This window comes from Zosterops lateralis (assembly GCF_965231275.1).
Source record: "Zosterops lateralis genome assembly, chromosome: 19".
Lineage (NCBI taxonomy): Eukaryota > Metazoa > Chordata > Aves > Passeriformes > Zosteropidae > Zosterops > Zosterops lateralis.
Genome location: NC_139779.1, coordinates 11,289,761 through 11,315,380, shown reverse-complemented (window position 1 = coordinate 11,315,380; position 25,620 = coordinate 11,289,761). Strand labels below are relative to the sequence as shown.

The 25,620-nt window shown below is 42.9% G+C and overlaps 1 protein-coding gene across 1 annotated transcript; it reads right to left on the bottom strand.

Annotated features, from left to right (window-relative positions):
* On the bottom strand, positions 1-25,248 carry UBE2G1 (ubiquitin conjugating enzyme E2 G1). The gene is made up of 6 exons (XM_083875409.1): positions 24,968-25,248; positions 10,723-10,825; positions 7,902-7,999; positions 6,653-6,831; positions 3,354-3,477; positions 1-1,261 (listed from the first exon to the last, which is right to left on the bottom strand). Exons 1-5 carry the CDS (start codon positions 25,011-25,013, stop codon positions 3,391-3,393), a joined length of 513 nt encoding a protein of 170 aa, XP_083731535.1. The 5' UTR covers positions 25,014-25,248; the 3' UTR covers positions 1-1,261; positions 3,354-3,390.
* Between the last annotated feature and the right edge of the window lie 372 nt (positions 25,249-25,620).

Genomic DNA, 25,620 nt, shown 5'->3' with positions numbered 1-25,620 from the left:
TTATTGGAAAAAATTATATTTTGGAAGAACTCACTACAGAAGGTGACAGAATTCCAAAAATCAAATTACATGAAAATATACATCGCCATTTTCTTTGTACATTAGGTGAGAAAAACTCTGAAGTAGAAGGCAAAGCAGATGAAGGGCCACAGAAGAGAGTAAAGGAGGGAAACTTTTTGATACCAAACCCAGAAGTTAGTAATTTGAAAGCCTACAGATGTGCATGCTTGAACTCAACCTCGAGAAAAAACAAGCCTCCCCCACACACACCCCACCCCACAAACAGGCAATGAAAAAGGCAAACCAAAAATTTCACCCATAAAAAGCAGCTCATTCATATCTTGGACTAACTTAGTCAACCAAACTTCCAAGTGAAAGCACTCAAGTCCTTGGAAGTTAAAAATTCATCAGGCTGCTCAAGGGTGCTCCATGGCCAGTTTTATTGCTATACCAAAGAAGGATGAATAATTGGGTTTAAAAAGGGGGTGAGGAGAAGAAGAAAGAAAAAAAAAAAAAAAAAAAAAAAAAAAAAAAAAAAAAAAAAAAAAAAAAAAAAAAAAAAAAAGCACCTTTGAGACTACAAAGGTCATCGTAAAAGAAGACACAAGTAATTGATAGCAAATCCTTTCAGGGTTTAATTAGGAAAATTTTAAGTTCTGATGGGGGAAATAAAAGGGACCACATTTCCAAAAAAAAAAAAAAAAAGAAAAAAAGGAAAAAAAGATACTAAACTTTATTAAGCAAGAAATTTTAATTAAGCCTCAGTGGGTCAAAGGAAAATTAAAGTGGGAGAAAAAAAAACCAAAACCAATAAAACCAACTTTGTATCCTAATTGGTTTTGACATGCTTCACAAGTTGCTGTTTCTCGTTTTTTAAACTTGGGAAACAATGAATAGGGAGAGAAAAAAAACCTGCTAAAATCTTTAGAATTTACACAATTCTATCCCTAACTACAGACAGCATTATTTGGTACAATGTGTATTTGTGGATGTACATGAACAGTATATATATTATCCGGATCATGTTGTGCTATGTACACATCTTTACAATTTTTCCTGAAGGTTAAAGCAGTTCATTAGATTTCAAAATGCGTAATCATCTTGTGTTGGCACTTGTTAGGCTCTTGTCAGCATTGATAACTGGCATGTTTTATTGCAGCCCAGTTCCAGCCAGTGTTTGCCAACTTGTAACAACAGAAGTCCAGCAATAGGTGGGTAGAGTGCAGGAAAAAAAACAGTGCCATGTTTCTCAATTGGAGACCTGTAACGAAATCACAGGCATTAAAATAAAACCCCTCCTCACCCTCAATTATTTTCAAGATGTTAATTAGTTTTTCAAGAAGGTAACTATTACTTGTTCAAGAGCTTCACATACCTCTGAACAGAAGATGGATAAATCCAAACTCATCACCTGAGAAAGACTGGAGTTAGTTCTGCATACTGTGTATCCAAGCTCAATTATCAGAGTTTCTGGCTCCTGTAACTCATGTTGCTTGTCGAGTGCACAGTGTGTAAAGCTTTGATTATTCACACATAGGGCTGAACACTGCAGATTTATCACTGGAAAGTCTGTGCATTACTTACTGTGAACAGTGGGTACAAATGGCACAGCAGTGCTCAGCAAGCACTGACACCACAGCCCCCAGTCACACTGGGCTACTCTGAAACCAGCTGTGGCCCCTTCTCATCCAATTCCCTGCCCATCACTCCCCTGAGAGGAGTCACCAGACTCAGAAAAGCTTTCCCCTTCCAAAAAAGCAACACAGCCAATTACTTAAAATATTTGTCAAGAGCATTGTTTCACTATAGCTAAGTTCAACATGGCAACAGAGCTGAGGTTAGTTAAGGATACTCTGGAGTGTTACTCACAGTTACTCCCTTTCTCCAAGACAGGGAAAAAAAGTCAGCTGCATTAACAATTCTTGCACTCCAGCTATAGGCAGTTGTACAAGACTTTCTGTTCCTTTGCTTAGCCTTTTGATCAATATTAAGCATTTTTTGTGCTTAATCTGTACTGGAGAAAGTTCCTTTCAATCAAAGCATTTTCTGCAAAGAGAGACTGCAGAATGAATTTGTCACCGATGGAGCCTTCCCCCAACCCCTCCAGTGTTTACAAAAGGGTAAGAAAGGAACTCTCTCCTGTACAATTGTGATTTAAAAAAAACATCCAGCAGAAGAATGCAGTAAGCTGCTCTGGTTCAGTCAGTACAACCCCTCTGAACTACATGCAGTGCCATATTTCTGTCCCTGTGAATTATGTATGCTGTAGATAACCAGTAAGTATGAATTTGAGGTTTGCCAGCCAAATGGGTCAGAGCAGTTTATTTGCCAAACCAACCATTAAGAAAAGGCAGCTTCAACATGAAGTTCTGTTTTGCTTTGAAAAGCAAGAGTGGGAAATTATTAGCTCATGGAGGAAGTTTTTCCTTGGCATACCTAAGATAAAGTGACCAAAGGCCAGGGATATAAGGGCCATGATTTAATACAGAGCTTTCTACAAGAGGTAATTAAAAAAAAAGTCCCATTAAAATTGAGATGGGAATGTGTAAATTAGAGTAAGTGTCCTGAGTCAGAAGCTCTTTAACAGGGTGGCAAAACATGCAAATATCACGTCAGCTATTCTCAGGTCAAAACTTGTCCAAGCTCTCAGATATGCTACAGTTCAGTTTCCAAGCAGAACACAGGTGTTTTTATGAAGCTGTTCCTAAGCCCTCCCCACTAAAGATGTTTTTGGGGCTGCTGAAGAGAACACCACCTTTCTTGGTATTATTGGGGGTAATATCTCAATTTGATGCTTTCTGCTGTGCCAGGAGACTCTGTCAAAACTCCCACTGATACCTGAAGCAAACCCTTCTCTCAATGGTTCCTGACAACCTCACTGAAGTCTCCTTTAACTCCTATGTGCAACATGCCACCAACATCTGCAAGATAATCCACATAAACTCCTGAGATAACACGACTTTTAAGATGCTTTTAAGATTCTAGTAAGTGTTCTTCACAATAATGAATATCAAGGAATTATCACCCCCTTCTGTTACAGCTCCAGAAACCTCTAAATGCCATTAATAAAGCAGGATGAATTCTGATAAAGAGAAGTTCAACTTCTGAACAGCATAAAACACAAGAGTACAAGAGAAGTTCCCCAATTTTGGCAGAATGGGCTGTCAAATGCACTTAAATTCTTTTAGTCTTTAGTACTGCATACAGCCAAAGAGCTCCACTGAGATCATGCAGCTGAGAAGAAAGGTTTGGGGGTTTCTTTTTGCTTTTGAAGGGGAGAAAAATAGTTCAGCAACACTTAAGCAGGAAATCCTCAACTCAGGTAACTGACTTGTCTTGAGAAGGATACTTACCCTGAAAAAAGTGAAGCTACTAGCTGCTGAATAAGTGTCACTCAAAAGCAGTTTCTTGGCTTTTTCTTACACAGCGGGCAACTTTTCTTTTAAATTCTCCATTTCTGTCTTCTCTCCATTCTTTCTGTAATTGAATAGACAGCTTTCAGATGTCAGTCCTACAACAGGGAGTTGTACAAGCTCTAGGAAGACTCTTGGTGTTTATGTTTTCAGACATTAGCCATCTAGTCAACACCTAAATTTGCTTACAATCATTGAGCTACTCACTGAAAACCTGTGATATTCAGGACTTTTGAAAGTTTGCTCTGGATTTCTGTGTCAGCTGCTCACAGGACAGCGAGGATGTAATTTTCCCCTTGGATTTTAGGCACACTCCAAGACTAACCTGGTGGCTTACCAGTATTTTACACCGCCTGTGCTAAAATCTCTTTGCTTCAGCCAGCAAAGTAGCAGCAAACTCAAGCTGTAGACCACAAGCTGTTGTTATGTGTGTAGAGACAGTCCTTAACAGCAGTAGTGGAAAAGGTACACAGGTACTGTGGAGCCAGCAGTTACTCTGAGATTTTTTTTTTTTTTAAAGACAGTTTCAGCTCCCTTCAATCCAGCCAGGACACTCCAGGACAGAAATACAGAAGTCACAGTACCTAGAAGAGGCACAGCAGTGTCCTTTGAAAGCAAACACTTCCTATGGCTGTAAGACATTGGCTCTGTGAGGAAGACCTTAGCAGAACACTCAACTGGTCTCTATGACAGGGATCTGATCTCAAAACTGCACAGATGAAGAGCCAAGATAAAGATGAGCAGGAAGACAGGTAAGAGGGAAGTCTGAACCCAGAGATGCACACATCAAGGTATCACAAAAACCTACACAAGAAAGTGCAGCCAGGTTTGTTTTGTGCCAGGCTCACAACAAGCTCAGATGAAAGCACAGGAGCATCAGGTGTGGTTTGACGTGCTGGGTACCGCCTTCCAGTCAGAAGTGGTGGGGAAAATATAAAGAACCCCTTATTTCATGAAGCTGTACATTTCTGAATTTCTGATACAAGCAATATGTTCTTACTGCAGGGGTGAGGGAAGGGGTTAAACTCCCCCACCTTGTTTCACCTGATGCAATCCAGCACACAACACCTTCTCACCCCCCACCTGGAGTGAAGGTTGTGGTAGATTTGAGTGATAAATGGCAAACCCTAACATTCATCACCTCCAAGCTCTCTTCAACAATCAGCACACTGGGGAACCCAGCACGCCTTGACTTCCCTATGAAAGCACAAATAAGGCTACTAATCAGTTTGTTCTTTTTCAGCAATTCATGCAGCAAACATTTGGTTCCTTGGACTGGGACACAGGACAGCTTAGACAAGATGGCTTAAGGCCAAGAAAAGCATTGAATTTGTGCTCTCTGAGCTTCAGAGCCTTAGTTTTTGTTTCTACTTTTTATATTTGTAGTTCTATGAATTGTTCAGATTTGAATAACAAGCAAAGTTTCCAATTTGACAGCTGAATATCCAAAAATGTAATTTTAGGTCATGAACTGTTCTATTTGCTTTTCAAAATATCTATTCAGGCTCCTGATCCTCATTTTTCTCCCACTCCAAGAGATAGTACATGCATAGTTCATTTTTCCTTAAGGCAGGTATATGCCCTGCTCCTAAAATCATCAATCTAGTGAATGCCTGTAACACCTTATTCACTAGACTCACTTAAAAGCAGAAACTAAGGACAGCAGACAAAGTATCTGATAGTAACTACCACATTTTATTGCTGTAGTAAACACAGGAACTGGTACTTCATTACCCTGATGAGCATGTTTTTTACTAATATGAAGACAGCTACAATCCAGCAGGAGAAGCCAACTGCTAAAGCAGCACTTTAAAAGTTCCTTGAAACAAATAATGCCACAGTCAGAAAAATAGTTTCTAGCATCCAAAGTGATGCCTCACTACTATCTTCACAGTCAAATTTGGATTTTTTTGTTCTTCCAAGCTGGGCTAGAAAAAGCTGTTTTCATTTTTGTCCTTTACCCTAAGGCAAATTCATTTTGTGTCTAACTTTTTTTAAGGCAAAAACACCAAAAAATAAAAACCCCACTCCTGAAGTAGTTGTCCAGAAGGGGCACAATACAAAAAGTCTGATGTCAGGAAGGCAACAAGCACAGCTAAGAGCATGTGCTTTCTGCAGGGTTAGGCCAGCTACATTCAACACACATGAGTTTGTGAACTGAGAATTTCTAACTCCACTTTTAGCATTTCATTAATAACTTGCTCCTCCCAGTGCTCTCAGCAGGAAATGTCCATATTTCCTGGGTGTCTGTTTCCACAGTAACATGACACAAAAAGGGGAGGTCCAACTTAAAAAGATTAAATAAGGAAATTGCTCACTACAACTTTTTATTTTCTGTTTTCTTCCCATTAAATTTGTTCCACCTAAGTCTGTTCCCATGATGATTTTTCAGCAGAGCTCAACCACCTTCAAAAATACTCAAAACACAGCAGATCAAAGGCTCCAGGAAACTACTAAACTCCCACCCACTTTGGGATGGTATAGCTTGGCTGACAGAGCAGGTTAACTAACATTCCTTTACAGAACTCTGCATCTCACAATTCCCATCACCTTCTTCCTCACTCCCACAGTTAAAAGAGCTAGAACTTCTCTTTTGTGAGAGGACAACACTCACTCACTGCTGAACTGCAATTCAGGAGCATGTCAGTCTTATGTCAAATTAGTGGGGTCTGAAGTCCCTTCCAGAAGTGAGACTTTTCTCTCCCCACCACAGACATTTTTCAGCCTCACTGTTATATTCTGCCCTAAGCACAGCTCTTCTGGAGAGCTGCTAGCTGTGTTTATACACACAGTACACAGGCCATGCTCCAGAACACTGTGCTGCATAAAACATTTGCATTTCATTCACCTGGCAGATTCACCCTGGTCTTTGACTGTAAATCTGATCATTTTTCCTCACTCCTGAGCCAGTCTAGCCTGGGACAGCCCTCCCTGCTGAACTGAAGGTGAGATGGCCAGTAAAGCCTTTGGGTACCTTCTCAGAGCACACAGATCTGCACAGTCAAACCTGCTGCTCTAATCCATGGGATAGGAAGACTGTTCTAGAGAAGCGAAAGAAACTTCCCAAAGCTAATTAGTAGTTCTGTCTGACAACATCACTGCTTTTCCCAACACAATGGCAGCCTTAGCCTGTGACAGAAAAGGTTCATCCCAAAGTTACTGTTTTACCAAATTAGAAACAGAATTCCATTGCAAGGTTTGTACATTGGAGACAACTGGCAGACCAAGGAAAGCCTTACCGCTGCATCCACATTAGCAGGAGAATCACCATTGGGATCTGCCAGCATAGAAATAACACTAATCATTATAGTTTCCACTGTGTGAATGGGAAGCCAGCGTTCCTCAGGTTTTTCATAGCCATATTTGTCTTCCCCAGGCTCATGAAGAATTGAAATGCAGACATCACCGTTCTTGTCAACTACAAAATAGAACAAGGCATATTTCAGTCATGAACAACATGCTGGCATTTCTTCAGGACACTCAGGGAACTCTTCATCTTCACTCCAGCTAGTCTGAAACACGTTAGGGGAGACACTTTTTATAAAGAAGGCAAGTAATTAACTATTGCAGAACTTAAGCTGTAATAAACAGGGCTTGGTGGAAGTCTACACGTGCCTGGACTCCTGACAGAGAGGGCACATGGGGAGGAAGGACTCAGTCTAACATCATTGCTCCAACTCTCAGGACTATTTATTTAGACAGGCTTCCACTACAGCTTTTTCTGTTAAGTTCAGCAAACTCAAGAGTGACTTTTTTCCACAGCAACAGCATCAGCTGGATATTACTGGAACATACTGAAATATGATTTAAACTGCTGGAATTAGAAAGTGCCTGACAAGTACTCTGATATTTCCAGAGCTGAAACTGGCACAGCGTTAAAATATTCCCTGTCCTTTTGATGGGAGCATTGTCTCCTCCCACCTTTCAAGATCTACAGTTTTTGAAGTTGAAGAATATTTCTCTTTCCCAGTAAAACCATCTTCCCTTTTATTTTACCTTCCCATCCAACCTCTATCAGCCCATAGGTAAATGAGACATTAGGAGAAGTCTCCTTCAGAGGGACTAAAAGATTTCTTTTCATGCTTCACTAGATGAGGACAACCTTGGGCCTTCTATACTGAACTGCCAAGTCAGTAACAGCAAGATGAAATATTTGAAGGTATAACAAAAGGCAGCTATAGAAGTCAAGTTTCTCCTCAGACTAGTATTTTGCACTTAGGAAAAAATTAAGGAAAAAAATCCCTGAACAATTACCAAGAATGCAAGAATCTACTCTGAATAGCTTCTGAAAATACTTAAAGAGTATTTTATGCTCACAGAGCAGCAATTTTAAAACTTCTGCCATTGTTATGACTTCTCTATTAAGTGAGGATGGCAAAGTAAAAGCAGAGTTTCATATTTCCAGCACAATTAGAAAAGTATCTATTTGTCTCCACTGCATTTTAGTCCTGAACTGCAAAAATAAATTGAAACTTGGACATTTCTTACCATTCGGATGCCAGATTTCTGTGATGAATTTCATTTTTGGCGGCCTCAGTGGGTAGTCTTTTGGAAAGGTAAGATGAGCCTTGAAAACACCACCTTCACTGGGGAATCAAAAATATCTTAGTAGAGTTTCTTTTAAGCTTAAGCTGAAGATCGGAACTTACTGATGTTCTAAGTTTACACCTCACACAACTTCACATTATGTTAGTAATTAACAGTATCAACACTTCCATATGCAAAGTAAAGAGTTTCTACATTGAGAAGATCCTTTCACAAGATACTGCCAGTTCCCCAACATGATCGCTTTTAGAACTAGAATGATGTTCCAGAGGGGAAAAACCATGGGGGTGGAGGAAAAAAAAAAATGAAAAAAACAACCTGCCAAGGAATTTACCATCTGGAATCATAACTTACTTTTTTTTTTTTTTTTTTTTTTTTTTTTTTCTTTTTTTTTTTTTTTTTTTTTTTTTTCCTCCCTATCAGTACATTTATTAACAGGGAAAAAAAAGTATTGCCAATAACTGCCTTTCTCAAGTCCAGCCCAGCAGACACCCATTTTCCTCTGTTAGAGACCTCAGTCCTAATTTTGTGGTCTCAGTCTGCAGCAGTGAGCCCCAGGGAAAAACTGCAGAAAGCTCTGGCTGTGTCTAGAGCAGTAAATGTAAAAAGACTTCCAATGCCACCTTTTCAACACTAAGCTAAAGCAACTCAGGCATGACAGTGAGGTGTTCTGCATTAGTTACCCACTCAACTGGAAAACAATAATAAATAAGAGACATCCAGGTTTTATGTGGAGTTACAGGCCAGGAATAGTCCCTTTTGAAAAATGGGAAGGCCTGTATTAGATGGAAAGGTTCACAGATGGAATACTTTGCTAATGTCAACAATATAACATTTGTCCTGCTACTGTCATTTCTTCTAACTGAAGGTTGCAACAAAATTTGGAATTGCAAAGGCAGAACAAAAAGTGGAACATAAATAAACCTCCAAAGAAGATGGCATGGGATTGATGGTGTGAGAAGCTGCTCCTCAGCAGCCACACAGACAAAAGTACTGGTGAACAGAAAACTGTTCAGTGCAATTTTTTCCTGTATTTGTAAAGGAGCAGGAGCCTCTAAAGTACACTGACTACTGAGAAAAATAACATGTTTTACCACCACTAACCAAAGGGGTGCAGTTTGAGCAAGTTTCTCAAAAAAAAAAAAAAAAAAAAAAAAAAACACAAAAACAAAAAAAAACACCAACCCCAAAAAGCCTTTAAGTAACTTGGCTCTCTGAAGCAGCTGAGGGAATCTGAACCCACAGCATTTATTTTTCACAGATTTTAGAAAAGGCAAGCAGTTTCCAAAGAATCCTTCATCCCAGGAGAGGTAAGAATTCCAGAAGCACTATTTGCACTATTTTAGCATCCATAATGTTAAGACAAAGGAGAGCTAGATTACATTTGCTGATAGCCTCAAACCAGTCAAACCCTTTCTTTCAAACTGAAAAAGTCCTTCTTTCCCTTTTTAAAGGAGATCCTAAAGCTACTAGGCTGTAGGGCATTCCTGGCTGTCCCCTATCAAATGTATATAAATACAGGTTTTAAAGTGGATATACATTAGGTATCAGTTAATGAAATACAGCTGTCAATTAAGGGACATCAAATGCCATTTTTAGCAACATTCCTGATAAAAGAACTTCTGTCAGTAGAGTAATGCACTAAGTCTAAAGTCTTTTCCAGTAAACTCAGAATAAATGAAGTGGGACTAGGAATGAGACTGATGTTTGAAAATTGTTTAAGCTAAGCTATTATATATGACTGTCCTCATCAAACAGCCCAGGGAAGAAGGATTTAGTGTAATACTACCCTGAAAAAATAGCAACCAGGGACTGAAACAGAAGAGAGTTTCTTACCCAAAAGCCTCAGAAAAAGCTCAGGACCCTATAAAAGTGGAGTTAAAAACCAGTATTGCAACTTTTAACACCTAAGATGACAATCAATTAGAAGCAGCATTTCTTTATGGACAGTATTTATGAAATAGCCATGAGAATAGAACAGAACCACAAGACTGTTCAGAAAAGGTCAACAGAAGTTGGAGAAACCATCTCATGCAAGACATGGGAACCCACAGTGCAGTGAGCCTGAGGAAAAGCCAAACAATTTGATTACTGGGTTTAAAGGCTTATTCAAAGTCTGCCGACAGACATACAGAGCTTCATGCTGCAACCAAAAGTGACCTCAGGTAAATGTCATCAGGCTTTTTGTATCAGGAGTTTACCACTGCAACAACTTAATGAAGAGAACAGAGTTCATCTTCAGGAGTACACTTTAAACTGACCTCTCCTGGGCACAGAACCTTATCCCAGAAACTGGAGTAGATGATCACCCCGAAGTACCGCAGGTCACAACTGGGAGTTCTCCCACCTCAAACCGACAGGATTTGAAACTAATTCCAACTACATCCCGATTCAATTGCATATTTTCCTGCCATCACAAGCATGAAGCTGTAATGGTTTAACACAGCACTATCAGCTGAACTACAGCCTCCCAGCAGCAACAGCAAACAGTGGATTTTATCTGCCTTACTTACATGTGAAAGAAAACAGAAGCTGCCTCTAAGTGTACCTATTCTCTTTCTTTTCCATACAAGTACAAAGAGATCAGTGTTGCCTTTTCTCCCGGGAGCAAAGCAGTTTAGAACTTCTACTCAGCAAATCCAGCTATTTACATGTATTCTGCCAGCAACAGAGGAGTTAATTTAGCACAAAGGTTTTGGATAGTTTCTACTCACTAGGAGCACACTAGAACTAGTAAAGTTTCTGGATAAGTATCAGTACTTACTATAGTGTATCTGGAGGACCAATAATAAGGACTTCCCATCGATAAAGATCATTGTCATCTATTAAGCCCGCAGAAAAGCCTTCCACTGGATTTTTGTTGAGCTCTGTGTAGGAAAAAGAATTTAAGAGTAACTTTAGGTGTCTATAATACACATTTGCTGTTTTTGCTCCTGTCAATACATGACCAAAACCCCCGGTGACATTTAGCACTTTCTGATGGACTCAGGGCCTGAGTGAGCCCCCTCAGCTCCCCCACCACAAACCCTTCAGCCACAGCTGGGAGCACGTCTGACCCTAAAACTCCCCGAGTGCAATGTCAGCAGAAGGGCCACAACAACACAACTGTGGGACATGGTCTCCTAAACGAGTGATTAAGTCAGGAAACAGGCTTTCTAATAATAAAAAAGCTTTACAAGAACCTCAAGGAGCCAGCTTAAATTAAAGTCTGTCTTGAACGCCAAAAAATGTTAACAGAAGACCAAAGTCAGTATGTTTTTATTTAAAATTAACATTCTACTTTGTTCAAATCATTTTTTTCAGGATCTGAAAGCATTTGAGACCTGTGCCAGTGAATTCTGGAGATAATGATCTACTAAATTTTGAACTAGTATAAGAGAACATAGGAGATAAGCTGCTATCCTGTTTAGGTATGGGGTTGTGTGTTTTTATTTCTTCCTTTGCTTACAGTTCTTTTCCATCAGTGATAAGCAATAGAGCATTCTCAGTGTATAGGCTACTTCATACAGTTACTGCCAGGTAGAGGCTTGTCTGGAAATAGCTACACACGAGTCACAGCTGGGTCTAGACTCCACTGAACTTCTGTTTTCAGCCTGCTCCAGGGAAAAAGCCTCTAAGTTTTAGAATTAAACACTTCAAAAGAGTTTTGTCTATGATCCAGTGTTGAGGGTAGGAAGGTGAGAATATCTATTAACTGAGAGATTCAGGTCAGAAATTACATTAAATGCCATATTTATGCCAAATTCAAATTCTTCATTCAGCATTTCCAACTCCACATACACAGTCCTGATAGAGCATGGGTACATAGGATACAGGAAGGGGGAAAGAAGCCATTCATTCCTTCAGCTGGTCAATAATTTCCAGATTAAATTAAGCGTGTTAGTTATTGTGCACAAAAAATGCAAAAAACCAACCATACTTATTTTATCATCTGTCAGACACTATACAATCTGCATTATTCTGTTCCACAGCACAGTTTGTCTACAAAGTCCCATTTTGTAAACCTAAAAGTTGTAAGACTCAAGTTCAGAGGGCCTTAAAATGCCCTCAGGTACATGCAAAGGAGCTTCAAGTGAGAACCTTGTACCTTTCTAGAGAAAAAAGAAAGTCCATTAAGTCCAAACTGATTTGCCCATAAGCTCACAATCAATCACTGGTGGCCAGTTAAGTTCTGAACTATCTCAAGTGTGGCTGAAAACGTCAAGAAGAATCAATTCAAGCCCCTACAAAGGAGTCTAAATCCACACTGGGAAACCAAAGTGCCCAGTTCACGTTGAAGGACCAAGGTCCTGAAGAGGGAGACAGCAGGAACACCAACTTTGGTCATTACTAATTTAGTCAAACTTATCCACAAAGATGACTCAATTTTAAAGTCCCAAGGAACATACTGAACGGGGGTTTTCCTAGGAGCTACTCATAAGGGAATAATCAGGAGGTGAGGTCAGCCATTCAGTCCCCAAGGTGCAAGACAAAGATTTGGGTACTGAGACCAATCATGTTTTTTCTAGACAATGCCTGAAAGAAAAGGCAACATCACAGGCTCTTTAACCAAGATACAAGTTCTTTGTGAACTGCTGTAACTCAAACTGCTCACATTTAGCTTCCTTATTGTTTTCAAGTTATCACTGCTCACTGATAAGACTTTAAAGACTGCCAGAACTTACGACTGGAAAAAAATTAGAATGTTTCTCTCTATTTAAATATGCCACATTATTTCCAAAGCAAATGTACACATTTTCCTCTCTACTTCTTAGCGCATGCTGTTTCAATTTCTTTCTACATTTGTCTCAGCCTCAAATAACTTTATCCCTACGTAGTTCAAAACATTTTTTTTCCTGTATTTATTCCCAAAGAAAGACAGCTCTTACACTCTGACTCACACCTAGGACCGTGTATATTGCAAGAGGACTTGTGAGAAGGAGTAGGATTCCTGGATGCCAACTCCTTTAATGTTGAACATCTGTAAACTGTGTGAAAGGGACAATCATTAACAAAAATCTTCAGTTAAAGCAGTTTGCTTAGTGGATGTTGCTGTAAAGCAAATGAGCACATTACTTCTTTTACAGGAGGTGGCTTGTGAAAAGGTTATTTTCCTTCCATGACAGCAGCATTGAAGCGAAGCTCAAACAGCTGCTGATTGCAGAAATACTGAGGAAAAACAATGAGTATGAGCTCATACACCTTCTCCAGGAGAGGTATGCAACGGCAACTTGAAAATGAGCTTTTCCATCCAGATTATTTATGCTAAACTAAACAACATGGCTGGCAAGTAGACAAAAAAGGAATTCTCAGGAAAGTTCTGCACTGAGACATGAAAAGCATCATCCTTGGCTGCTTTACCATGGACAGCCAATAGCCGCTGCTCATTAAAACCTGCCAAGGCCCAAGGTTTGTTTGCCTTTGTTTTTTTTCCCTGGATATAGTCAGTGCTGTGTATCAGCAAAGTTAACCAGTAGCACCATCTATGTCTTGCCTCTCTCTTCACTAGATGAGCCTCATATAGTGAAATCCATGCACCAAAATCCCAAAGGAATAGCAGTGCAGGCAGGGCACGAAAGGAACACACACACACACACAGAGGGCTCAGTGACACAGGGCTGCTGCCAGGCGGGTGTCACTGCCACCGACAGAGTGACACTGAGGCTGCACCAGGGCAGGGGACACCTGCTCCCTGTGCCTGCCAGTCCCAACCACTGCACTTAACTCCTTGCAGCCTCAACAGGAGCTTCCCCAGGCAAGTATGTGGATAAAGCAGAGGATTCAGGTCTCTTCTCCAGGCAGGGGGAGGGGAACAAGCTCTTAGGGCAGGTTCTCTACAAACCCTAGCTGAAGAACTGCCCGAGAAGTCCTGGAAATGCAGAGAAGCAAGACACACCTATGAAGGATTGGATCCTTCCACATTATTTTTCCAACAGCTTTACCTCAAGATTTCTTGTTCAGCTAAAGATATGCTGTACTTTTTAAACATAAATGAGTCTCCATTAACATATTTCCATCATGTGCATGCCTAACTAAATGCCGTTTACTTGTAATTACTATATATTACAGTCTGTGGTTTAGCATTTCTGACAATATTTTTTGCATTTCTGATTATTTAATGTAATAGGCATTTTTCTACCTAGCAAAAGAAAAAAAATCCCAAACATTCTTACACTCAGTGTAGAAGCAGTTTCAGGTAGAGCCCTTTGCAGACCAAGCAGCAGCTGACAGCCAAAGCAGCACACAGCTGGACAGCTGCCAAGCAGCAACATACTTGGAACAGAATCCAGTGTCTGCTTATAAATTAGACATTCAGTTCCTTTAATCCCAGTCCTGAACCTGGGATTAAATCCAATACCTGATTTGGGAGGTGAGGAAGACTAAAGGCCCATAATCCAACAGAGCTGTTTAAATTCAGAACGGATTTTAAAGCCCCTTTCCACAAGATCTGCCACACAACACACTGTCTGTCCCTTCAGCTCTTACTAAAGCAGAACTAAGTTGCCATTGCCTTAAACTTGAGCCAGCACAGCACCATGGGCTGCACTTCCAGTTTCAGTGTTAAGTTTACATGAAGCTACTGATGTTCCCACACTCACTGAAGCTGCCTTTATATAAGCCAAGAGACTTCACCAATCCCAGAGCAAAACAGCATCAACAAAAATGACTAAGCAGAACAAGCCCCACAGCTCCATGGAGCAGCTATGTATGACATCCAAACTTTTCAGCCTGGCGTCTCACCCAGCCAGCCACTGCAAATGAACTCTTGGAGTATTTTAAGCTACCTTACAGTAGAAAGCTTTCAAAAATAAGAGCTCCTATTTTTTTTTTAATAACAGCCTCTTTAGTAAGTTACACAGTGTTTGAGTTTTTTGTGCAGCCAGTGGATAGAAATACAACACAAAAACATACTAGGAAGCCCAAGTCCTGGCTAAGGCTTCTGGATAAACCACCTTACCTGGCTTACACAGCTCTCAGAGCAAGCAGGCCACATCAGAGCACTTTGTATCTGCTGCACCTTAGACTTGTGTTGTCTTTGTGGCTTCTTGTGAGGCCCAGCACTAGTCCAGGAGCTTCTAACAACTGTTCATACTGAAAATCCTCATTCTAGACTCTTCCCCTCTGTATCCCACACTGCAGCTTCCATACAGCCCTATTACTTCACTGAGGTCAGTTATGATTTCCAAAGCTCTGTTGCCTGCAGGACTCAGTTGTACATTTCAGATTCTAGAGAACTAGAGCTGAGATTACGACATAGTAACATGATCTCTCTGTGGAGATGTATTCCCCAAGCTCTCCATTTTATCTGCTTTCATCATGTTCTGTCTTGCTCCGCAAGCTCATCCAAGAAGTTCAGACAACGTAGCACAAAACATGAGCACACTCCTGATAGCCACTGTGGGAGTGACAAATAGACAACACTTAAGACAGAACAGATTAAGTCTCTGAAAGACCTTGAAATTATTTTGAGGGGAGGCTAAAGTAGTGAAGACAAACCTGTCTTAAGCAGAGGTTCTACCAACCATTTCAGTAGAAGCTTTAGGTTTGACTTTAGCCTGGCAATGAACTAATTTCCAGTGCTCCACACATCACTCCTTCTTAATAAGGGCAACATTTCAGACTTCCACAAATCAAATTCTCTGAGCTCAGAAGATTTGTAAGAAGGGTTGCACAATTAGCATTATCAGGCAGGCTGCATGTCAGTGAAGTGCTACACCTCTGTGTACTGCTCCACTTGCCATCACCTCAGCTATACCTGCGAAGTCTTCCTTAGATTTGCACAATGAAGGAGGTTTTGAAAGGACAGAGGACAAGGTTGGAGGTTTCTTGTTTGATTTTTGGTTTTATTCCCAGTCAAATTCCTAGCCATGGCCACAGTTCAGCTTTGCAAACAAGTGGAGAAGCAGCACTAGCCCAAAGTTCCTAAAACTGCTGCTACAGGTACGAGGATTAAGGTACCAGAGGAACTTGAGTAAATAGAGATTGGAATTATTTCATGAGTAAGGTATCTTATTATTTTGGAATTAAGCTAAAAATTGAGTTTCTTGATTCTGTATATGCTGTAGCTCCACAGTCACAAGGAGTCATAGCATACCTGGAGACAGACAATTTGAAGTTCAAGTTAGCTGTTTAGTGGAAAACTCAGTTTGAACACATTGCAACCAGGAGCTTGCAGGTCTTTGGTACTGCCTTGGTTCTTAAGGAGCTCCCCATAATCCCTTAAGCCCATGGAGGTGGATATCAGTAGACACTGTCAATGCTCCTTTAGATTTCTCTCTCATGGCTCTCAAAACCAGCTCTCAGACAGTCTCAGCTAGAAGACAGATACCCAGCAACTGATCTAACCTGGCAACCAAGTTTACCCAGCTGTTTCCATGCACCATTTCACCTGAGAGTCCTAAAGACTCTCAGGGCAAGAACAGTCACAACTTATTCTGAGGCATTTCCTTTCTGCAGCACTCCTCATACATGGCCCTTCTGTGTACACACACTCAAACCAGTCCTTTTCCAACATCCCACACTACAGAAGGAAGGTCTGCTTCCCCCTCCCTCAATGCATTTGCCATTAAGCAAATATCTAAACTCAGTAACTTAAGTTACTGGGGACTACATTGTGCCTACTAAGCCCACAAATTTTTTCTTTCAAAACAAATGTGGTGCTCAAATTACTTTCCTGTCTGAATCCCTGGAAATGGAAAACACACTCATCTGATGAAAACCTTTGAATGCCATAGTATTGTTTGAATTTTTGAATGTTATACATCCAGAATTAGGGTTCTCAGCAGTAAGTTCAGAATATATGTTCAAATTATCATCAGCCATGTAATATTGGTAGAAATCAAGAAAAAGTGTTTCCTGAACAGTCTTCTTTGACTAGACTGCTAGAAGCATGCTGTGTATCCCACCAGACTTGAATCCAGCACAGTAAAACTACCCAGGTGAAAATGGAGGTTGAATAAGGTCTGTTAAAAGACCACAACAAAACCATTCCCAGTCAGTCTGAACTTTGAGAGGAAGTGTTATGAGGAAGGGGAAAAAAACAAGGATAGTAAAAAGAATTGGAAGAACTCTGATTCAGAAACCCACATGTAAAAGGAAGCAATTATGTCACCAGGGAATATTCATGCTTTGCCCACAGAGTCAACTGCAGCACAGAGCCACATTCATCTCTCACACTCCGTGTAACAGAAATGCCATCTCCACTTTGTCCTCCTTGTTTGATGCCTCTTCCCAGTCCTAAGAGTTAGACAAGTATTCAATGGGTATCTGCATCTGTCTACATCGGAGATGGTCACCCTCAGCAGCATTCAAGAGATCTTATCAGGGTAAGTAGTTTCTGAGACACCATAATTATCTCAACCCGAAGCAGGTGTCAAAAACAGGTCAGATGAATCACACTCTACACACTTATTTCTCTCATCTACAAAGGACTACAAGTTACAGGTGCCTACTGGACACAGCTGCTGGAATTTGGCAAGACAGGTGTCCTCCTAGGTGCCATTAACAGAGCTGAGTTTACCATGGACAGGAGAAGTGTATGAACTTTTTAAAAGCTAATTACCAACAGACTAAAGCTAAGAAAAACCTTCCATTCAAGTATCTTCTGAGCAGTCACATACAATCATGAAATAGCACTACTGCCCAGAGTCAAGGGTTCTAGGAGGTTTATGGTTCATGGACAAAAACAGAACACCAGTAAAAATCCACTGAATAGTCTCTACGGCATGCCTGTGCCACAGGGAGATGTTAACATCTGAGAGAGATGTTAACATTCAAGTTGTTGCACAAGTCAAGAACAACTTTCCAGCTTGTTTTCTCTCCCTGCTTATAATATGAATAACGGGTTTGCATATCCTAACTTGAGACACATTGTTATTTGGAATTGTTTTAAGACATTCCTTTAAATGATTCCTGACAGCACCATCTTCTAGATCAGCACCAAATGCCAGCCAGCTAAAAAAACTGCCAGCTTGACCTATGAGGTGTATGGTGACAGCACAGAAATACCTTTCCCTTAACAATACACACACACAGAGACTGTATGTGAAAACCTTTACAGAGGGTTTCTATCAAAAAGTCTTTATTATTACTTTAAACCTGTGCAAAAACTGCTAACATTTCTGTCCAGGAGAGCAGTTATTTTTATGGAACTCCATTTCAATTAGATTGCTATACTTAGTGTTCTTACAAGGCCTGGATATCTGATCTCTGCTCCAGCTGATACACCTTGGACTTGAGCGTAGGAAAGAAAAGCAAGTATGAACATTTACTCTTGCAGGGTGGCCTGAAGCTCAAGCCTACTAGAGGCTGTAAGAGAAAGATCTCATCAAAACCAGCCACTGACAGATGTGCACACAGCACTCAGAACTGAAGCACAGAGCAGGTGCAGCTTGGTGAGAGCAAAGGCCTGCACATGAAGCGCTGCCCTGATTCCGTTCCCATACACTGAAACAAAAAGTGGACAGGAGAGTTTCAGGACTCACACGCTCTCCTCCTCACACCAGCCATCTGCTCTCCTTTCTCCAGGCACACAAGTCTGCACACTCATTTCAGTATTTGGTTAGTTCTTGCTTTCAGAGCAGCAGCCACGTTTCAGATCAGTTCCACTTCCTTAGAACCCCGTCTCTGTGCTGGGAACAAACTATTGTGTTTTACAACAAAACAGAGGTTGATTAAACACATCACAGGAAGAAAATTTAGCAGAATGCCTACTTGAGGCAAACTAAGTTTCATCTACAAAGGTCACTTATTTTCAAACTGTTTAACACAGGGCTTTGGGGGAACTACAAACCAACCTGTACCAACCACAGAAGGGACCAAGTAATCCTATATTAGCTGAATATGCATGTATTGTTCCAACTCTGTCTTGCATTAAAAAGAAATGTTGATATACAGAAACATCAAGACAGAATCAGCTATAATTACATGTGGTTTAATCTGAAGACCATTCACTCTACTTGATTTATCCCTATCAGTTTCTCTTAAAGAAATATATATATAGCAAATCAATAAATCCTTAGTTTCCAGCAAATAGCTACAATATTGAAGGTAGAATCAGTATCAATGACACAAGTCAAGACATTTTAGTTGGTTTTGCATGATTTAACATCTCCAAATGAAGCTCCCACCAACAAAGCAGAAATTCTGATGAAAGTATTTCCTCAAATGGTATTAATTTTGCTCCTTACTTCAGAGGATCTCCGGCAGTGTTCTCCCATTCCACTATTCTCAAACAAAACAGGAATAAATCACTCTACTGCCAGATCCAGATACTGCCCTCACTTTGGTGTAACTTACAATGCCTTGTTTGGGGGGAGCTGAGAAGGAAAGAACTCAGAGTTCACAGTAAGTTTGGTTCTTTCCCTGAAAGATTAATAAACTGACCTAGGCAGAGCCAAGGCGGTGAGTCCTTGATGAGGCAGGTTATTGCTTCATCCTGTTTAAGCAAGTGCTTGAGTCATCAAGCCCTTCATTCTGTAGTTTAGCTAAACATCACTTTCCAAAACTGCCAGCACCCCTGAAATTTTGCTAGTGGCTGCTGTTATAAATATTCTTTTCTTTGAAGATGCAAAGTTCAGATTATTTCTGCAAGAAAAGCATTTGGAAAACTAACACATAGGAGGCAAAGTTTGCCATTGGTCACATTTATCATGTTATTTACAGTGCAACAGAAATTCAGGCTGCTTGTGCTGTTGTAGTGACTGGAGTCTGAGCAAGGCCTGTGTTTTAGCAACGATATTGTCTATAAAGTCAGCTTTGAAAATTCTGTCAGCACAACCTCACAAGAAACAGAATTATTTCATCTGCTGTAACAGGCTCTGTGCTGCCAGGGGGTGAAGGTGACTGCTACACACATGCTGTACCTAAGTACCTCAAAAAGCATCAGACCAAAAACATTGATGGTTAACTAAAAACATGAAATAGTCTTCTAAAAAAAAAAAAAATAATGCAGGGGTGTTTATAATTTCAGGACCACTTAAAATGCTCAGTTTTACATGTGCAGGACCTTGGAGTCCTAATTATTTGGGATAATACAGAACATTACTGTCCATATGTACAGGCCTTCACAAAGGAGGTAACAAGCAATCCAGTACCAAATTAATACTTCATATCAGTGCCACTCAAATGACTATCTTATAGACAAACTTACTTTAAGACAGTGCTCAACTGTAACCAAAGGTTTCTTATACAGCAGCCACCCCAGAAATATGCATCTCAGCTTTGATGTATAAAGTGATTTTTACTCTGCAATTCCCCTCTCGATTCACCACTCAAATAGATTTTTTTAAAAAGTAAGTCCTACCAGACTGGCAAAAATTCAACCAGCTCAACATTACACAAGATTCTTCCACAGAAGAAAGTAAAAATCGTTCAACTGTCACATTAAGTATTTAATACCATTTTCCAACTTGTTAGTTTTTAATTAAACATTTCTGCCTTGAAATAGAAGCTGAATACACTTTAAACTGAAATAATGCCATGATTCTCATGCTTAAGAAAAGCATTAGTGTGGCTTTTTCTGTACCCTAAGTTGGAGATTATTAACAACCCAGCTCAACTTCAGCCAACAAAGGCATGGTTATTCCCATTTCCAATGCTCCATGTTTATGTTAAAGAGAACTCGCACTTCTCGTTCCACTGTGCGCTCCTGATTTAACGGCGTCCTCCCGTGTGATTCTGCTGGTTCAACTAGACAAGTCTGCCTACTCTGAAGTCTCTGTGTCAGCAAGAATTTGGCAGAAGGATGAAATAAAAGTATTCAGAGACATACCTCAGTCTGTAAAATCTTTGGGCCTGACAGCTCTGCAGACTGGAAGAGAAGCTTTACACCCTGTTGTCTGCATCTCTTCTTAAAGAACAAAGTTTTTGGGCTGTGAAAAGAACGGTTTATCCTCCACCAGCTCCCCTGAGGGGTGAACTCTGCTAATCCAGTGCTACACCAATCTACATACTTGCTGTGGACTTTTTTTGTTGGAAGTTCAGGGGCACTTTTGTTTTCTTTTAGTTTTTCCTGCACCCTGCCTGGAAGAAGTGGACAGGTCAGGGCTCCTATTTCACATTATTATCAACCTACAAAGTGCCCCTCTCATTAAAAAAAAAAAAAAAAAGTTTGTATTTTAAGGTATTTCCAGAAGCTGCTACAGCTTACAATTAAGTTGATTTGAGGTTAATTTGAGAGGGAACAGCATTTAATTTCACAGATATCCACAGATATCTGATCCTCCAGCTCTAGTTAGACTACTCTTTTTAAATGGCTTTGCTATTAAGAGATCCCAATTCATCACTTCTTTAAGACTTAAAAAAATCCCAGAACCATAAAAACTACCCAATATTCTTACTACCTTGAATTGTTCTTGTGCCTAAATGGGAGCAAGCACATGTCAATATAAAAACAGCTACGACACTTAGTCCCTGGGGATGCAGCTGAGTATTTCATTAGCAAAGGCACTGTGAAGCCACACAGAATTCGAGAGATTAAAAGAATAACCCATATGTAACTTGAATTTATATTTTGTGACTTTCATTGAATGTCCCTTCTCTCTGAGCATTATCAGCATCCAGAACATGCCACCAAAGTGCACAAGCATGTTGTACATGGTGCTGTGGTACCAGCTCCCTACTCAAGTTACAAGCCAGCTTGCTTTCAAAAAAAAAAAAAAAAAATTGAGTCTGTCTTCATACACTCATTGGAGCAACTTCACGTTCTATTGCCAAGTTTTTTTCTGTTTGTTAAGAGCTGTTGTTTTACATCTCACTGACAACCAGCAGCCTCATCAGTTGACCTATACTTTGACAAAGTACTCAGGAATTAAAACAGCTCATTAAAGTGCTCCATGCCAGACAGCTTCTTTCCCCATAATTAAGAACCAAAGCATATGGGAGACCAAACAGGTAGCCACTCTGAGAACTACTGTTTAACATTCCTCCCTCCTCGTGCCATTTTTTTTTCTTCTGGGCATTGCAGAGAGACATCCAGGGTCTCACCATTAAAGAATTTATACTCCTCAACTGCTCCACCACTGTACAGGTTTCAGATTCTCACTTCAACCTCCCTTCATTTCTGTATGTCTTGCTCCAACTTCAGCTCTCTTGGCATTACTGAAGCACAAGTGAATGATCTAAAGCAATTTAAATTAGCTTAGATCACATAACTCATATCAACTGTCTGTTTAGTGTCCTCCAAAACCCAACCACCAGGTACAACCCCATGACTCACCACAACTGATACAGGCAAAAACTGCACGGAGCAGACAGACTGAGTATCAGTCCCATCAGGGCAAATACCACCAGAGTAGTGACTTCTGGTTTGAGATAGAAGAAACAGTGTGGGTATTAACAAAAAGACATGTTGGAGCAGGTGAGACTTGGAAGACAGTCAGCAGCAGGAAAAGAAGATCATGAAGCTCACTCAGCCTCTACATTACGAGTTCAAACAGCCTGACACCAGAAAAACCAGTGTTAGTCCACTGCCAGCTCATTTCAGACATCCCATAGAAAATGGTTTCCTCCATAACTGACCTGAGATAACTTCCTCAGGTCAGTTATTCCACATAGGAGTTTTGAAGAGTTCAATACTCTTCTTCAGTGTTCACCATACTTCATGCACACTCAAAGTCACTTCTAACATGGTTTCAATTTTAGTACATATAAAGGGACACCAAAGGTATTGATATTACTTAAAGCACAAAACTCCCACAGGAGCTGCATGGTGCAGGAAAATGGCTGCAGTCAGTACAGCTGGATCAGTAACAGGGGCAACTAGAAAAGCTCGCCATTTTTTACCAGCACACATAAAACCTTCAGATAAGAGTGAGCAGAAAGTTAAACAGAAATTAACCCCTAGACCTAATAGCCTACAAATGTGCTTACATATCCAACCAGTCTGTGCCTACAAAAGGTCTTAAGATCTCACAAAACAAAAAAAAACAAAAAAAAACAAAAAAAAAAAAACAAAAAAAAAAAAAACAAAAAAAAAAAAAAACAACAACAACAACAAAACACCACAGAAGCTGAATACTTACTATCAAGAGACTTCAACTAGATGTCCAATTTTCTTTTGTGGAGCACACTTAGTAGATTAAAAGGGAAATTCCAGACATCTGAACAACTATTCTAGGTTACCACATGCTTTTTTTAAATCAAGTTAGAAAGCAACTATTCTACACTGTTGTTTCCCTTAAGGAATCATACGTAGGAGAGAGAAGCTTCACCTCACATCCAGTCTGGAGCTCCTGCAGTAAGCCCATACGAGGTGTTATTAGCTTATCTGAACGTGCAGACACCTCACTGAGTGCCACTAATAACCTCAACAGTTACCAGGGCATTAACAGGTGCATGCTTATGCTCAGGACTAAGGCCACACTATGCGATTTTTAGCCACAGTACAAGATTATTTTTTTTTTAAGAGCCTCATCTTAAAGAGGTACAACATTCTGTGCTAGTACTTCAGGGTATTGAAGTTTCTCAAACTGATCATCAACCAAACCCAGAAAACAGTGCTGGAGATGCACAAACACACCATCCAGCTCGCTATACCCGGTTATGCAACCTCATCTCCTTAATGCTAACAATGCTGCTTTCCACCCTTAGGCTTCCAACGACATTAACTGAAGTTTCGGGCCAAAATCCTCCTCCGGGAATTCCTGTGCCACCCAGCGACCCTGTCCCTTTGTACGGCTACTCTGCCAACTCCGGCCAGCGCTGTAATTGTCCGAGTTCAGGTACACCTGGCACACATTCCCTTAACTGAGCACGAAGCAATTTTTTACGTAAGGGACGAAAAAGGCGAGCCGATTCTCCCAAGGTACGGTGTAGACCCGTGCGGTCCCTCGAGTGGATCGCCGTACCCCAGTCCAGCGAGCCGGAGGATGCGGCGAACATGTGCAAGTGGGGGAGGGAGGGAGGAAGGGAGCGCTGCCGGCTCGTTTCCCTTTAAGTGTGGCAGCGCACACATGGAGCCGCATTGTGCGGCCCGCGCATGCGGGGCCCCTCGGCGGGGCCGGGCCGGGCCAGCTCGGCCGCCCGCCCGGGGACAAAGGGAGGGGGCGCGGCGACACCGAGCCCAGCTGACACCCCGCTGACACCCCGCTCCCCTCCGCCGCCGGCCCGGCCGCAGCACCCAGGCCCTGCCCGTCCCCCGGCCCGGTCCCCAACTCCTCCTCCCCCGCGCCCGTCCCGCCCTCTCGCCCCCGGCGGACCCCCCCGGCCCTCCCCGCCGGTCCCCCCGCAGCGGGTCCCGCCCGCTCCCCCGCCCGCAGCCGCCGCTGCCCGGTCCTCTCCCCCCCGCCGGTGCCTGTGCAGCCCCCGCCGCTGCTCCTGACAACAAAGGGGCCAGCGGCCTCCCCTCCCGGGCACGGGAGGTGAGGGGGAGCCGGCCGGGGGAGGCGGGACGAGGGCACCGCGGGTCCCCGCGGGAAGGGGTGCGAGTGCGGGGAAGCAACCTGGGCCCGGAGCGCCTCGTTCCGGGGGTGGGGGAACAATCCTCCTTCCTCCCCCTTCTTTCCGGCGCCTCAGAAACACCCCCAAACATCAGCCAGCACGCATCCCCCGCGCTGCGGGACGAGCTCCGGCTCGGCTCTCCCCCCGCCCCAGGGAGACCGGACCGCAAGGGGAGGGGACAAAGAGTGCTCCAGGCTCGGTACCGGGCCTCTGGAGGGGCCGACGAGCGCGGCCGGTGCCACCCGGCGCTCCCCCAGCGGGACGGGGGCACCCGAGGGGACGCTCCCCCGCCGTGCCGGCCCCGCTCCCCTCCCCCGGCTCCCCTGGCAGCGATCGCCGGCCGGGCTCCCCCTCCCCCGCTCGGCCTAGTTCCCTCGGCTCCCGGCTGGGCACAGCACGGCGAGGGGGGGCCGTAATCTCCCCTTCCCCCTCACACACACACACGCACTCCCGCCCGCCCCCTCCCCGAGCCGGCGCCCCTTCCTTCCCCCGCCGCGGGCCGCGGCCCCTCCGAGCTCGCCCGGCCGCTGCTCCCCGCGGCGGATCACCCGCCGCCCTCCCTTCCTTCCCCCGCCGCCGGCCCCAGGTACCTGCTAGTTGTCTCCGCAGTAGCAAGGCGGACTGGAGCTCCGTCATTCTCCCCCGCTCTGCCCGGGTAGGGAGTCCCAGCGGCGGCGGGGACGGCGCGGCTCCTGGCGCTGCGAGAGGTGGCGGCGAGCGTCCCTCAGCCCGTCCGGTCCGCGCCCGCCGGGGGTCTGGCTCGGCGCCGGCCGCCACAGCACGCAGGGTCCCGGGCAGGGCAGCGCGGCCGTGGCTCCGAGCCGCCCTCCGCCTCCTGCTCCGAGCCCTCAGCGCCGCCACCTCCCGCTCCCCCCGCCAGGAATTTCACCGCACTCGGGCCCGCGCAGGCGCAGCCGGGGCCGGCCACCGGCCCTTCCGCGCCGCCATCTTGAGAGCGGCCGAGGGGCGGGGAGCCGTGCTCGGCCGCCATGTTGAGAAGGTCCCTGCCTGCCCTTCCCGAGTCCAGCTCGAGCGAGCGGGGAAGGAGGGGGAGCGCTTCGTGAGGAGAATCTCCTCACGAAGGACATTTAGGGGCATAAACTAAAGCACAGCAAGTTCCACCTCAACTTGAGGCAGAACTTCTTTACCTGAGCGTGTAAGAGCTCTGGGACAGACTTGTCCAGGGAGGGCGTGGAGTCTCCGTCTCTGGAGAAATGCCAAACTCATCTGGACCTGCCTGTGT